Source organism: Podarcis cretensis (genome assembly GCF_951804945.1).
Source record: "Podarcis cretensis genome assembly, chromosome: 4".
Classification (NCBI taxonomy): domain Eukaryota; kingdom Metazoa; phylum Chordata; class Lepidosauria; order Squamata; family Lacertidae; genus Podarcis; species Podarcis cretensis.
The window spans coordinates 24,156,384-24,172,797 of NC_137173.1; the positions used below are offsets into that span (position 1 = coordinate 24,156,384).

The 16,414-nt window shown below is 38.1% G+C and overlaps 1 protein-coding gene across 3 annotated transcripts in view; it reads right to left on the reverse strand.

Annotated features, from left to right (window-relative positions):
• The window catches only part of PSPC1 (paraspeckle component 1), a 63,547-nt gene that overhangs the window by 37,108 nt on the left and 10,025 nt on the right, over positions 1-16,414 (reverse strand). For all 3 annotated transcript variants that reach the window (XM_079973845.1, XM_079973846.1, XM_079973844.1), the window contains exon 6: positions 15,183-15,282. In XM_079973845.1, the coding sequence (XP_079829971.1) occupies positions 15,183-15,282 (100 nt within the window). The remainder of the gene's footprint in view (positions 1-15,182; positions 15,283-16,414) is intronic.

A 16,414-nucleotide genomic window follows, 5' to 3' on the forward strand; every position in this document is an offset into this window, starting at 1 on the left:
TTGGGTATAGGGCACTATACAATTTAAATAAAGAAGTAAATACTGGCCATCCTCTAGTTGGGGTAGGAGTCCTCTGCATCACTGGCAAAGAATGGGGAACAGTGGTCTAGCTAGTGAAGAACAGAGCTTCTGGACAAGGATCAAGCCCTGCAGTAATCAAGTCTCAAAGTTACCAATGCATGCGCTTGATTTCTTTTACTACCCGCTGGTGCAAGGAAGGCATATTCAAACTTTCTGTACTATGCAGGAGCCTGTTTTTCCTGCCCCTCATTAGAACTTAACTCGCTTTCAAAATGCAAAGTGTGGAGTGAATAGCCAAATAATTGACAAGTGTTATCAACCTACCCTGTTATCTGTCAGTCAAAGGAGAACAGGGAATAACTTGCAAAGAAAGAAATACATATTGAGCTTAGGACTATTTCAAATGAATCTATATAAACTGTTAATTCCATTAAGGCTTGCTCCTTAATTTTTGCAGCTCTGTTCAAGGAGGCAACCTGTGATCATGATTCAACTACTTCTACATACAGAAATGCTTTCCTGAGGGAAAGCTCTCACTTGCCTATTCAAAGTGCAGGATAAATTGAGGACTTTTCTGCTTCAAAATTTCATTTTCCACATTACTCGAGTTACTTTTCTTGGTTAGCAAAACTGGCATATTAGCTGCTATTTCCAGCCATGTGAACAGACTCAAGTCTTCAGGGAAAGGCCATAAATATGTCCAAAGTTAAGGATAAAAATAGAAGCTATGACCAAAAAATTAAGTCTGTGGTCTCATTGAGCCAATCAGTCCTATCATTTTTATGTCTTTCAGATTTGTTAATTGCATCACAAATGCAGTTATCAGACAAAGTACGGTAATTTGTGACATAAATGAACACGTGCAAAGCCTCCAAGTACAGTATCCCATTCCCAAGAAAAAATACTACTAGATTAGAAACCCCTTTTGTGAGTGTTGATATTGCTGTACTCTCCAATCTGACTTCAAAAGAACAAGACAGTTTAACAGAACTTTCCTAGGATGATTCTTCTGGCTGACTTCAAAAGCACCTGTCTTGACTTCTGTTCTAAATACCTGGAACTATCCAATAAAGCTGTGAAGCACATTGTGCCTTTTCCTACAATATTTCTATGAAGGGAGATTTTGTGCATCTGCAGCATTGAAATCAAAATATTGAACCAAGCTGGATATGGAACCAGATTTAAGGTAGAAACTTCCATTGCTTCAACCATAAATCCAATATTTTAAAACTGCAAAACAGCACCAGCCATCTCAGTAAATGTCTCACTATAATACATAAGCAAATGTTCATTCTGTAGAATTCTGTAGAATGACTATAATAAATCACGTCTCGTACATACATATTATTTTTTATTTTCTCAATTAATGGAGCCTAACGGTTAAGCATTAATGAACAGGAAGAAATGTATTCCTTCTAAAAACTATTTTCAAGGTTTCCGTTAAAAGATAAATATTCCCTCAAATATACACCCAGGTGTGGTTGCATAGCTCAGCAAATCGTGTATTAAATCTAACCATGTTATTCTTAAATATATTTGACAGTACGGACTGGCAAAAAAGAATTAACCCTCAATAATGGACTTATTGTCAGGTAAATATATGAAGGTTTTTGACGGAGTAATTCAACTGACATCGTGTGACATGTTTGTGTATATTTAATTCTTAGGTACAATAATCACCAACCAATGTAAAACTATCATATCAATTTTAAAGGCATTTTTTCATCTCATTCTTCAAGCAAGCTTATGTAGGAAGCTGGAACACCTATTCTGAAGTTTATTCCCACAAGAAAAATACTATTTGCTTCATTCAGCTAATTCTCTTGGAGAAATGAAAAATAAATAGATCAAGAATATCTCTAAATGCACTGAAACAATTGAAACAATTTCACGGTGCTGTCCCCAATGGTCAAGACTTTGTTTTCTAGACTTAATTCACAATACATACAGCAATCCTTTCCTAGATGGTGTTGGATCTAGGAAACCAGCAACCCAGCAGAATGGGTGGCAAATAATAATAATAATAATAATAATAATAATAATAATAATTACTATTATTGTCTTTATACAGTTCCAGCACAATCAGCTTCTTATTTAAAGTTGATCATGTCAGATTGTACCATAATATAACTACTGTACATAAAATATTTTAAATGTATTTTTAAAATAGTAATTAAAAACTATATGTATCACAATTAAATATATACACATTCCAATTGACCTCAGAAGCAGCATGGATTTCATGAACAACAAGCTGCCTGTCACCATAAAAACATATATGAGCTGCTGTGATATCATTAATACTTCAAATACCACAGAGGGGGACATGGGCCAATCATAACTGTAGAAAATTCAGTGCAACTGCTGTGAATGTCAGTTTGATTATCCAAAACCTTATACAAGGCAGAAGGATGACCCATGTATACACTACAGAGGCTAACAGGAGAAAAAACATTACAAGGCCTACTGACAAAAGAGGTTGGATCATTTGGTAGGTACATATAAGTACAAAGAGGTAGAAGGAAGCATGAGGGGTACACATAACCACTCATGATAGACAATAATTTTATTACATTCCTACTGCATAGATGACATGTAATGTAGTTTCATATTACTTTTTATAATGCTGGCAATTGAAGATTATGAGGAACTGAGAATATTAGCAAATTATAGCACACATTTGTTCTATTTAAAAATGCATTAAGTATACATGCATACTTCTAGTTAATATCCAAAAAGTTTATTTCACTAATGAAGTCCTGACTGTAAAGAGTGCTTACCTATGAAAGGGAAATCTTCGGGAAAACAGCATTCACCATTGCCCTTTTATTGAGAAATACTAAGATTTTAAGCAATTAAACCATTATCAGACATTTTCTTAGCTCAATTCAGTGAACTGCTGAGAATACTCTGACAAGTAAATTAGGATGGTGGGTGGTGGCTCAGCCTTATAAAACTTCAGTGCCTTAACATGATACTGAACAGATCCCCATTCTTCAAGCCAAGAGAACTAAAAAGAAATGCTTCATATATGTTAATTTCCAACATGGATGCCACTTCTGTTTAGAATGTTTGTAAATTCTAACTCAATGAATGGTATAGAAACATTTGATGGCACAGCATGGTCAGATAAGCAGACATGGAGCTGATCAATAGCCTGGATGGAAGACAATCAGGAGACCAAATAAGCATAATCTTAAGCACACATGTACCACAGCCAAATATATTCATCATGCATGAAAAGTAATATGCATATAGGAAATTCATCAGCTATGAAGTGATCTTCAGTCACCTACAAAGAGCACAGTTCATTTTCACAAGTTTAAGTGGCTAAAGGTTTATATCATGCAATCACTTGTATCTTGAAGCATATCAAATTGAATGACAGAAGCCTTATCTTTATCTCTGTAATAAATGTTCTGGAACCAAACTGCAAACAACATGCCATGGAAAAGAAAGTATAAGCATTCAAGGGGGTCAACGTTTCTATCTCAAACCTGCATGGAATCACAAAATCTCACAAGTTATTTTAGCTGCAAATCCAATTACCAAAAAACTACCATATTAAAAAACTGAAGGGATCAGTAGTACTGAATAATCTTTTTGTCCTTTTGTATAGTAAGTAAAGCGATTTGTATAGTGAGCAAGCACACTGCAAAGATCTACTACAGTGGTACCTTGGTTTACAAACTTAATCCGTTCTGGAAGTCCGTTCTTAAACCGAAACTGTTCTTAAACCAACTGCCACCGGTTCCCTTCCACCATTCAGTTTCCGTTCTTAGACCGAGGTAAAGTTCATAAACCGGGACACTATTTCCGGTTTTGCAGAGTTCGTAAACCGAATCGTTCTTAAACAGGACTTTTCTTAAACTGAGGTACCACTGTATATGCAAAACTGTGATCAAAGAAGCAAGAAAATAACAGAAACAGAGCAGTGGTTACACATAAATGATACACTGGTTGCTTACCTTGAAGATGCTTTCTCTCATAGAGTGAACAAAGCACCCATCAACCCTCCACCCAGGGGACAAGCAAATACTCATTTGACTAGCTTCAGTATGCATCCCAGTCCCTGGTGGCTCCTCCCCAGTTTCTGTCCATGGCACAGATATAGACAGAAACCTGTGGAGTTTATTTAACACATTTATAGACCACCTCACAGCATTAACACCATTTAAGCAGCGAGGAAGAATGGAATAGGACATCAAAATACAAATTCTAAAAATAATGAAATCATTTCAATGAGCTACAAAATAAAAAAAACAATAAAACCATATTTACACATTCTAAAAACAATACAACTATTTCTGGGGCTCTACAATTTACATTCCTTAAATGACTGAGTTAGACCCCAGGAAAAGCCTTCTTAAACAAAATATATTCAGTAGGCAAGAGGTTTAGAGGCAAGAAGTGTGGGAGACTGCACTTAAATACAACTAGCATGCATGAATGCTAGCAAGTATATGAAGAGGTGAAGACAATACAGCTGGATTCCCAGACTCAACTTGGTCATGCTCCCTCTTCCCCAATGAGAGGAAATAAAGCCTTCTCATCCTCTTCTCTCTCTGTATTTTTTCCACAGATTTGGATTTTCCCATAAGAATCAGGTGAAAGAGAAACAAAGCAGAAAAAGCAGAGAATTGGGAAGAAGGGTTTAAAATGATCAAAGGAGCAGAAAACCTCGATGAAAAACTAGGATTTAAGGTAACCAAGATATTGCCAAGATAATACTAACATTGTGAGGCTCAAAGAACTCTGTCCCAGGCAAAGCATGGCATGAGACTTGGGAAGAGTCACTAGGTCCTGGGAAACATTAAAAAGGGTGATGGGTCCCTTCTTCACCCCAAGCACAGAAATGTCAATCTCCTGGTATTCTCAACAATGGTAACATGGTGCTCTATATAAACCTGTGGCACCAAGGCACAAGCCTGTTTCTTACCTACTTTCATTATTTCTATATATCCTGAGGCATAATGTTGTAGGGGAAATAGTAAATATATTTATCAGATGTAGGAATATCCTTAACTTTGGACATAGACCTAACAATAGAACCCATCAGCCAGAATGAAAATTGATCCACAGATACTAATTTTTCCCGTTTTGACTAACTTGGATCGTGTTAATCCCCAATGTACATCCCTCAGTTAAATATATTTTCACCCCTGTTATGTATTCTCCCCACTCCCCAGACAGTTAAGAAGTGTTAAGATGTCTTCTTAACACATTTCCTCCAGATTCTTGATGCCCAAGCAAAAAAGCTCAGTTAAGTATGTAAGACCATAACTGCTGGATCAAATCAAAGGCACATCTAGTCCAGCATTCTGTTCTCACACTGGCCGACCTACTTGTGATCCCAGCAAATGGTTATTCTGAGGACTAGTGCCTCGGATATTTCAACATATCCATCATTGCTAATACCCATTGACAGCTATATCCTACATGGATTTGTCAAATCCCCTTTTATAGCTTGTCCAAACCATCACAACTTCCTGCAGTAGAAAAATCCATATTCAACTATGCACTGACTGTGTGAAGTACTTCCTTGTGTATCACCCAACATTCAGCTTAACTGAATGAACCCTCATTCTAGTATTGAGAGTTAGCTATTCACTTTACTATAAGTGTTTTTTGTGACAGAGTGCTGGAGACAGAAATTAAATGGCCCACTTTTGGTTCTGAGGTAGGCATGGTTAAATATAATCAAACTGTGATATTGTTGGAACAAAAGAATTCATGACCCCATAAAGAGCCCAGCTGTAGTTGTCTTCCAAGCAGCCAATAGTCCTGCAGGGTATTCAGATGGAGCAAACCTTCACTGAATGTCCAACAGTTAAGCCAATGCATCTCATAGAATCATAGAATCATAGAATCATAGAGTTGGAAGAGACCACAAGGGCCATCGAGTCCAACCCCCTGCCAAGCAGGAAACACCATCAGAGCACTCCTGACATAGGGTTGTCAAGCCTCTGCTTAAAGACCTCCAAAGAAGGAGACTCCACCACACACCTTGGCAGCAAATTCCACTGTCGAACAGCTCTTACTGTCAGGAAGTTCTTCCTAATGTTTAGGTGGAATCTTTTTTCTTGTAGTTTGGAACCATTGCTCCGTGTCCGCTTCTCTGGAGCAGCAGAAAACAACCTTTCTCCCTCCTCTATGTGACATCCTTTTATATATTTGAACATGGCTATCATATCACCCCTTAACCTCCTCTTCTCCAGGCTAAACATGCCCAGCTCCCTTAGCCGTTCTTCATAAGGCATCGTTTCCAGGCCTTTGACCATTTTGGTTGCCCTCCTCTGGACACGTTCCAGTTTGTCAGTGTCCTTCTTGAACTGTGGTGCCCAGAACTGGACACAGTACTCCAGGTGAGGTCTGACCAGAGCAGAATACAGTGGCACTATTACTTCTCTTGATCTAGATGCAATACTCCTATTGATGCAGCCCAGAATTGCATTGGCTTTTTTAGCTGCCGCGTCACACTGTTGGCTCATGTCAAGTTTGTGGTCAACCAAGACTCCTAGATCCTTTTCACATGTACTGCTCTCAAGCCAGGTGTCACCCATCTTGTATTTGTGCCTCTCATTTTTTTGCCCAATTGCAATACTTTACATTTCTCCCTGTTAAAGTTCATCTTTTTTGTTTTGGCCCAGATCTCTAATCTGTCAAGGTCGTTTTGAAGTGTGATCCTGTCCTCTGGGGTGTTAGCCACCCCTCCCAGTTTGGTGTCATCTGCAAATTTGATCAGGATGCCCTTGAGTCCATCATCCAAGTCGTTGATAAAGATGTTGAATAAGACCGGGCCCAAGACAGAACCCTGTGGCACCCCACTAGTCACTCTTCTCCAGGATGAAGAGGAACCATTGATGAGCACCCTTTGGGTTCGGTCACTCATCCAGTTACAAATCCACTGAGTGGTAGCATAGTCAAGACCGCATTTTACCAGCTTCTTTACAAGAATATCATGGGGCACCTTGTCAAATGCCTTGCTGAAATCAAGGTAGGCTACATCCACTGCGTTCCCTTCATCTACCAGGCTTGTAATTCTGTCAAAAAACAAGATCAGGTTAGTCTGACACGACTTATTTTTCAGAAATCCATGCTGACTATTGGTGATCACAGTATTCCTTTCTAGGTGCTCACAAACTGTTTGCTTAATGATCTGCTCCAGAATCTTCCCTGGTATTGATGTCAGACTGACTGGGCGGTAATTATTTGGGTCCTCTCTTTTCCCCTTTTTGAAAATAGGGACAACATTTGCCCTCCTCCAGTCTGCCGGGACTTCGCCTGTTCTCCAGGAATTCTCAAAGATGACTGCCAGTGGTTCTGAGATCACATCTGCCAGTTCTTTTAATACTCTTGGATGCAGTTCATCTGGCCCTGGAGACTTGAATACATCTAAACTAGCCAAGTATTCTTGTACTATCTCCTTAGTTATTCTGGGCTGTGTTTCCTCTGCTGAATCATTTGCTCCAAATTCTTCAGGTCGGGCATTGTTTTCTTTATCGGAGAAGACTGAGGCAAAGAAGGCATTGAGGAGTTCAGCCCTTTCTGTGTCCCCTGTTTGCATTTCACCATCTTCTCCTCTGAGTGACCCCACTGTTTCTTTGTTCTTCCTTTTGCTACGAACATACCCATAAAAGCCTTTTTTGTTGCTTTTAACCTCTCTAGCAAGCCTGAGATCATTCTGTGCTTTAGCTTTTCTGACTTTGTGTCTACACGTGCTGGCTATTTGTTTGAATTCTTCTTTGGTGGTTTCCCCCCTTTTCCATTTTTTGTACACATCCTTTTTTAATCTTAACTCAGTTAAAAGTTCTTTAGATAGCCACCCTGGCTTCTTTAGGCACCTTCCATGTTTCCGTCTCACTGGTATTGCCTGAAGTTGTGCTTTTACTATCTCCCTCTTAACAAACTCCCAGCCATCATGAACTCCCTTTCCTTTTAGTATTACTGTCCATGGGATCTCACCCAGCACTTCCCTAAGTTTTATGAAGTCGGCTTTCTTAAAGTCAAGAAATTGAGTCCTAGTATGCTTGGCTGCTCCTTTCCGCTGTATAGTAAACTTCAGAAGAGCATGATCACTCGCGCCTAATGATCCTTCCACTTCTACCCCACTAACCAGGTCATCAACACTGGTTAGGACCAGATCTAAAATGGCTGTTCCTCTTGTTGCTTCTCCCACTTTCTGGACAATGAAGTTGTCTGCAAGGCCAGTGAGGAATCTGTTTGACCTTATGCTCTTGGCTGAGTTTGACATCCAGCAAATATCCGGGTAATTGAAGTCCCCCAATACTACTATCTCCCTTCCTTTTGCATGCTTGGCCATCTGTTCCAGGAAGGCATCATTTATGTCCTCCGTTTGGCTTGGGGATCTATAGTAAACTCCCACAATGAGGTCCCTGTTATTCATCTCTCCCTTAATTTTGACCCAAATGCTCTCACTTTGGCTTTGAGGTTCTAAATCTTGGATCTCTTCACAGGTATACACATCCCTGACATATAACGCCACTCCTCCTCCTTTCTTGTCTCTTACCTCCTACTCACCATCCCAAGTTGGGAATGGAAGAAGTATGGTTTTTGCATTATTTAAACAAATGTTTCTCAAATTTGGGTCTCCTTGACAGTTGTTGGACTGCAGTTCCCATCATCCCTGACCACTGGTCCTGCTATGTAGGGATGGTGGGAGTTGTAGTCCAACAACAGCTGGAGACCCAAAGTTTGTGAAACACTAATTTAATCTGTTGAAAAACTCTCTGCTGAAACTCAGTAGTCTGTAAATTCACTTGACAAAACTTTTTCTTATCCTGTCATTGTCCCTCTGAACTCCAATAAAACAATCCTTACAGTTTAAGATAGAATCTCTTGTATTTTCATGTCACAAGCAAAGTGCTATGAAGTACATTTCTCAGATTAAAATTACATGTAATTAAGGGTGATCCACAACCAGAACTGTTTGGTAGTGGCATTTAAACACCAATAAGTCTCCTTTCTTATTTGATTTATGAACTGCAAGGATAAAGGCAATTAGTGGCAGTTATATTAAAACAATTTGACAAGGGTTGCAGATGATGGTAGCTGGAAAGGGGGGGAAAACTATTCCATATACCCTGTGCATCACAAGGAAACATTACTGAGAACAGCAGCCCTTAAAGACATTTCAGGAAAAGAAAAAACTCAAGAGTAATATATTCACTGCGTCACTACTAATATGTACTAAGTTAATTAGGAAGTTTCCAATTTGAAATTATACATATATTAATAACTGCCTTTCACTTACTTCACAAACTGCCAATACATATTAAACAGTAACCCTTAATGAAAGCATTTTCAGTAAGCAAAAGAAGTGCTAAATCAACTGAATGTTTAGCATCACCATGCAGCAGATTCAAGTAAAGACCTTAAAAACTGGCTAACTTTGAGGACTTTGACAGGAAGCCTCGACTGTTGGTGCTTAGCTGTGGTTTAAAGAATAAATTAAAATCAAATAAACATACTAATTTTAGAGAATCCTCAATACTGATACTAGGATCACAGAAATAAAGTCAGAACTGAGCATACTCTGATATAAAAACTATTGAAGATGGCATGGTATACAGCAGGCATGTCCAACTTTCAAGAGACTGTGATCTACTCCCACTATAAAAAAACTCACCGTGATCTACCAAAGTTGTTGAGCCTTATTCAGGAAGCCAGAGCTGTTGAACTTTGATTGAGCTTTTTCGGGGGGGGGGTTGTTGGGGTCCCACAATCGACCACAGACCCCACGCGATCAACCAGTAGATCACGAGCAACCTGTTGGACATCCCTGGTATACTGTATAGTAGGGATGTCCAACAGGTCGATCGGGATCGACTGGTCAATCCCTGGGAGGTTGCAGTCGATCGCTGTCTCATTTTCCTTTGCTTTTGCCTAAGAGCACCTGGCTCCACCCCCGCCTAGATTTTCTCCTGATATCTGTAACAGAAGATGGAGTTTTTGCTGTGAGGCAAAACGCTTTCACAGCACTGTTTTGGTGAGCGACTAATCGAAGTCCCTCCCCCAATGGAAGACCAACAGAAGGGGCATAAAACGGGGTCAACCACTTTGCTCAACAACTTTGACCTGAACCCAAAAAAAGGGGGTAGATCACTGTCAGATTTTAATTCTGAAAGTAGATCGCAGTCCCTCGAGAGTTGGCCACCCCTGCTGTATAGGAACTATTAAGTTTATTATCTATTGGTAAAATGCAAAAACAGGGATCTCTTTTTAATTTTCCAAAACATAGGAAGCTGCCTCACATCATGCTCATTTCATCTAACCAAGTATGGCCTACTCTATCTGGCACCAGCACTCCAGGGTCTTAGTCAGTGGCCTTCACTTACTGTTTAATCCTTTTAAAAGAAGTTGATGGGGATAGAACCTGGACTTTCTGCAAGCAAAATACATATTCTACCACAATTCTCTTATGATTTCATTTTATGATTGCTTTTACCTATGTACTGATTAAAGGCATTAAATTACAAACATTTCATACTTACCATCAAAACTGCCCAGAAATGCTTTTTAAGCTAACTTTAGGAAGCTAATAGAAAAGTGCTAATCTGCACCCTAAGTTATCAGTGATTTGCACTGTAGGCAAGTTAAATAACTTTTCCTCTGGCCAAAAGCACTATCCCAAACTATGTGAATGGTAAACTGTGGGTGGAATTCAACTAACTCTTACTCAGAGTACACACTGAAATTTATGAGCACAACTAATATAAGCCCATTCATTTCAATTAGTATTCTCTGAGTAAACGTCAGTTGAATTCTACCCTAAGTATCTACTGGGACATGAATTTTTATTTGTTTGCTTCCATAGTAAAATAGTTTCAATAAAAATTGTAAGCGGTTTTCTTTATTTAGCAACTTGTAATTAATATGCTGATATTGTTTATGAACTACATACGTCTCAAGTAGAAGCATCTGAAAATTAATTCTGTGTTAACTCTAAAAACAAGGACTGTTTTTGTGGTTCCAAGTACACTTACCATTTATGCCTTCCTTTTAATTAAAAAATGTTGAAGATTACGTAAGTAAACTTATTTTCACAGTTCAAGAAACAAAACTTAAGTTGTTTATAAATACATACAAAAAATTGTTTCAAATTTAATTCTGCAATAAAGTGGCACCGTCAAAATAAATGGGACAGAGAACACAGATAAAACATTTTTATAATCAGTCAAAAAACCCCAGTGTGATTCAGCAAAAGTAAAAAAATTATTATTAAAACAGAAGTTAAATAGTACTGCCAGAAACTCTACACAAGCCAGTTTTGTTTTCCCTTCCCATTCATTTAAAAACACTTACATGCTGTTTGACAGAATAATAAGGTTCTACTGGTACTAACATATTAAAATTCAAAGATACAGGATGTATTTACCTTAACTCATCTCGTAAAACAAATCATAATTTAAGGAGATGAGGCACATGAAAAATGTATCACAACCAAAAAGCGTTACCAATTTAAAGATCACTTGACATAAACAGTGAAAAAAATCTTCGGTGAAAAAAAGTATCTCCAGTACTGGCGAGACTAACCAAAACAGCAGAAAAATGGGGACGACCTCTGCTGTTAATCTTAAGGGTACAGGTATGTAGATATGGGTGAAGAAAGTCCTTCAAGTTGTTCAGGCCCAAATCATTTAGAGGCTTTAAAAGAGTTAAAACTAGCCTATTAAATTGGGCATGAACTGCACTGGCAGCCAGTCGCATGAACTCTTCTACCCACCCAGTTCCCAAAACCCAACCCTCACACATGTCCTGTTCCTTCCTCTTGCAGGTTCACAACTCTATGAGTAGAAAATCTACCTAAGGTGAAGATGGGGCTCTCTTTAAGGTTCACAGCAGATTCTGGGATTAAAAGGGCTACAGCATGTACATGGCTATGCCATGTGGACTTCGCATGGCATATAACTCTGTGCTAACTAGGGTTACACAAGCGAAGCTGTTTATTGCACTGTCTTCCTTCTAACTTTTAAGAGGTAGCAATGGAGGCATCTGCCAACTCGGAGAGTTTTAGTTAAAACGTTTACAAAATTATAGAAAAAAACGTTAGCATAAATGCTTAATTTAATATGCAACTTGTCCAGACTTCACACATGCAGGTTTTATCCACATTCATTGGAACAGAGTAGACGATGTGCCCTTCTAACAAAGCAAGGAAAACATATGAGTGAAATTTTTCCCCTACTAGTATAGTTACATCACCCTCTTTTTTTCACAAGAAAATGTTCAGAATGCATGAGCACCACCCATATTTTCCTCTGGAAGAAGAGAGCAGAAAAAGCCCTGGACAAACAGGGCTTTCTACATAAAAGCTAACCTGCTGGACCAAGACCCACAACTACATAAAATGTTATAGAATCTTTCAGGTTCTGTAGTACTTTAAAAGGTTATTAAACTGTAGGCAAACATTAGCTAAAGAACTACACACAGCTGGATGATACCACATTCCAACATAACATTAACTTATAGAGCAAAAATGTCATACCAGCTTTATGGAAAGTAGTCATGAAGTGTTGCTGCTGAAGCACATTAGCCTCAAGATAATTATTACTGCTGCTTACAAGCAAGTGCAATTACATCTATTTTGCAACATCTTGAAAACAACTTCTTTTTCAAAGTAGATTTAGAAGCAAATTCTGGGGAAAGAAGGCAAAATGAACATCCCTCCCCCGCCCCAAACGTTCAGCTACCTGCTACATTAAATGATTATCCTCTTTCGAACAGAAGATTTTGTAAAATGTTCAGATCACCACTTCAAGTAGTCACATCCACTAGTTCACAGAAGATAGGCCTCCGAATGATAAAATTTATGGGCACATGTTGGACAGTACCAACCAAATACAGTTTCAAATTGTTAAGTCATAACTCAATAAACAGCATATTGTGAATTTACATATATATTCCACCTACTATAAATTAGTATGCCAAATTCTGTATTTAAAACTCGCCCTATCCATTAGGTTAAAGGTGGGTTTTTTAAAAAGTGCAACACATTTCACAACCTATCTTTCATATCCCCTCCCCATGCTAAATAAAATGAACAGCTAATATGTATCATTTAATCTTCATCATTAATAACATTTGCCTTACGAGGATTTCTCACAAACCAATTGATGGTTTGCATGTATGCACAGCAGTTTTCATGCATCTCACAGCACCCTGAACACAATTCAGTGGAGGCGACTAATACATTCTGCCGGAGTAATTGAGTGCTGTACAATCATGCATTAATCATATCTGCTACAGCATAAATGAGAAAAAATAAATGCATAAAAACTGTAATATAAACACTATTTTTAAAATTCCAGGAGATGATCTGAAGACTTTTCTCCAATTAAAGTTAGAAACACTTGGGTGAAGAGCATGACAAAAGTCTTTACAAATCATTCCACACGCCAGCTAACTGCTTTGCAGAAAAATCACCAGGGACAATAAAGGAACAAAGGTGCAACACAAATGAATAATCAGAGGAAAAACACACTTAAGAATGGTGCGGGCACAGCAGAATTTAAGACCCATACGAGGACATATAACAGAACTGTAGGAACACAGCAAATTCTGGTTATTTTATTTCAGCAAACCTCTCTAAGGAATTTCACCTCCATGTAAGTTTAAATGTGAGAGGTGAGCATAGTTATAAAACATACCATATAGCACCTTCCTAACTATTCATGCAGTTGAACTTTCAATATAGATGTTAAAGTAGAGGGAAGCCTTTTTCCAAAGTTTTATTTAAAAATTCCATGGAAAACATGGAAACTGTCTTAGGAACCATTTTCTTTTTTAAAATTATGCTTTTGTTGAGATTCCCTTCCAACTCTACAATTCTATCATTCTATGACTAGCTGTAGCTCTCTAGCATCTCAGACAGGTCTCTCTCATTACCTGCTGCCAGACTTCTTTTCTAACTTAAAAGTGCCAGGGGCTGAATCTAGAAATTTCTGCTTCCTAAGTATGTGCTCTGTGACACAGGTATGCTCCCCCTCGTTTACATAATATATTTTCTATTCTTAAAAGTAGTAATTTTAGATTGGATGCCTAAATATTGCAAACTTACATGTTTCCCCAAATTTCCAAGCAATTTCCCCCCTGGTATTCAAAAATTCTGGAAATTTTGCATCTTGACTCTAGGGTAGAAGTCCAGGCATCTGACCCATCTGCTACAGTGAATGACAGGAGAGGGATGCCAATGTGGCTATAGTTGTATTTCCTTCCTATGGACAAATACAACCTGCATTAAAAAACATATCCTCTTACAGATGAACCTGAAGGGTGACTTCAACTGGGTCCAAATGACAATTCTGACCCTTCTCTGCTTTCAAGAAATGTTCTCCCCCCCCCTTTGTACTACTTCCACTTTTATTTAATCATCTGTATTTCTTTTTTTGCCTTTGACAAAACCATTAGAAGCTGCTTGTTTCTGGAAACACATCTTTATCTTTATATAGGATATAGAAAATGTTCCCAGATTATTATTTTGTATGTATGATAACGTATAAGTACAGAAGAAACTATCTAGCAATTCTGCTTTGGAATAATTATTTGAATAATTATTTCTTCATTTTTATTGGTACCTTGTAGAAGAGGAAAGCAACAATGGAACAAAAATACCCCTTTATTTGAGTTTCCGTATACTAGCTTCTCATCATATCACATTTGCTTCATGTGTACTACAAAGTCTTCCATGGCAGAAAAAATCAGAGTTGAATTAATGCCATTTTTCTGTGTGCAAATTTGACACAAAGGAAATTACAAGCAGCACAGTCCTGAGAAAGCTGAAACACATGCTTTTTCTGAAAGTTGCTCTCACTGCAAAGGATTGTACAGACAGTAGTTTCTGTTCTATTAGTACTAATGCTTAGAATCTAAGCCACAGACAACATAAGTTAGAAATGAATATGAAAAGGAGGGGGGTAATCATTTACGTTATTAATCATTATTACTTTAGAGATGTGGCCACTGTTCTCTGTTATGGAGTTATGACAAATATTAGATCATTACATGGTTCCAGGAATAACTTTTAAAGAAAGTAAGTTATAATGGAGAGAAAGTAAAGGCAGACAGGAAGATGATACTTGTATCACTAACAGGTTTAGGAAAAGCATGTGTCCATTTCAGTAAATAAGAGTTCTACTTACATTATCCATGAAATTGGACTTAAATCCTCCTTCCTGCTGTCTTCTCAATTCCTCTTGGCGCAACATCTCTTCTTCACGGCGCCTATGTTCTTCTTCATGTCTAATGGTTTTGCACAGAATGCATCTTCCTAAGATACTTATTACATCTTTTCATTCCAAAAACTATAAAATCCTTCCCTTCCAATATCACAAAAACATGATTTTCAATCTTAGAAGAACTATAGCCCCCATATGAACCAACCCAGACCCTGCAATCATCATCTGAAGCTTTTCTTTGTGTGCCTCCTCCACAAAAGGTCTGGAACAGGCCTTTTCTGCAGTAGCTTCCTGTACCAGGCAGAAACATTTTTCTTCTCCCAAGCCTTCGGCCAAATAAACTATCTATGGCCCTATGTGGAAGGGTTATTGTTTTTGTTTGTTATTATGTTACATATTCTTGTGTTTTTATACTATAAACTTCCCTGTAATCTTCGGTTGAAGGACAGTATAGAAATTCAATTGATGATGATGTTGTCATCATCCATCTTCTGTTCTCTGCTTTATTTGTTGTCTTTTGACCACTTTCTCCATCAATAAGAACATAAGAGCCTGCTGGATCAGGCCAATGGCCCTGGTATTGCAGTGGCCAACCAGATGCCACAGTTTGTATTCTTTTTTGTTCTCTTCATTTGGACAAGACTTCCATTTTTTGAAGGATGCCTTCTTCCTTATAATAGCTTCTTTGACTCTGCTCATTAACCATGCTGGCATCATCTTGGCCTTCATAATACCTTTCCTCATCTGTAGTATAGACTCCAATTGAGCTTCTAATATCCTATTTTTAAACAACTCACAAGCATTTGAGTGATTTGATCCTCGCCCTATGTTACTTATAGATACCTCAAGAACCTATGTAAACATTCAACATAGTAAAATATAAGCAATGGTTTTATAACAATTTCTAAGGTTCCTGAATTACTATAACTCCTGTAACTAAAATGATGGAGAGAAGGCATCATAAGCGTTGCATCAAGAAAACAAGGCACTAGCCCTGGCAGCTACTGACACAACCTCCCACATTTGTGTCACGGTCATGGGACTTTGTAGGCAATCTCCAAGTAGTCAATTCACTATGTATGTGTTTTAAAGGCTACAGAGGACTAGAGCTAGTTTTAAAACGGTATCTCTTGAGTTATGAAATCTCATTTCACACATCTAAGGGCTATTGCCCTCTAGCGTGGATTTATAGAATA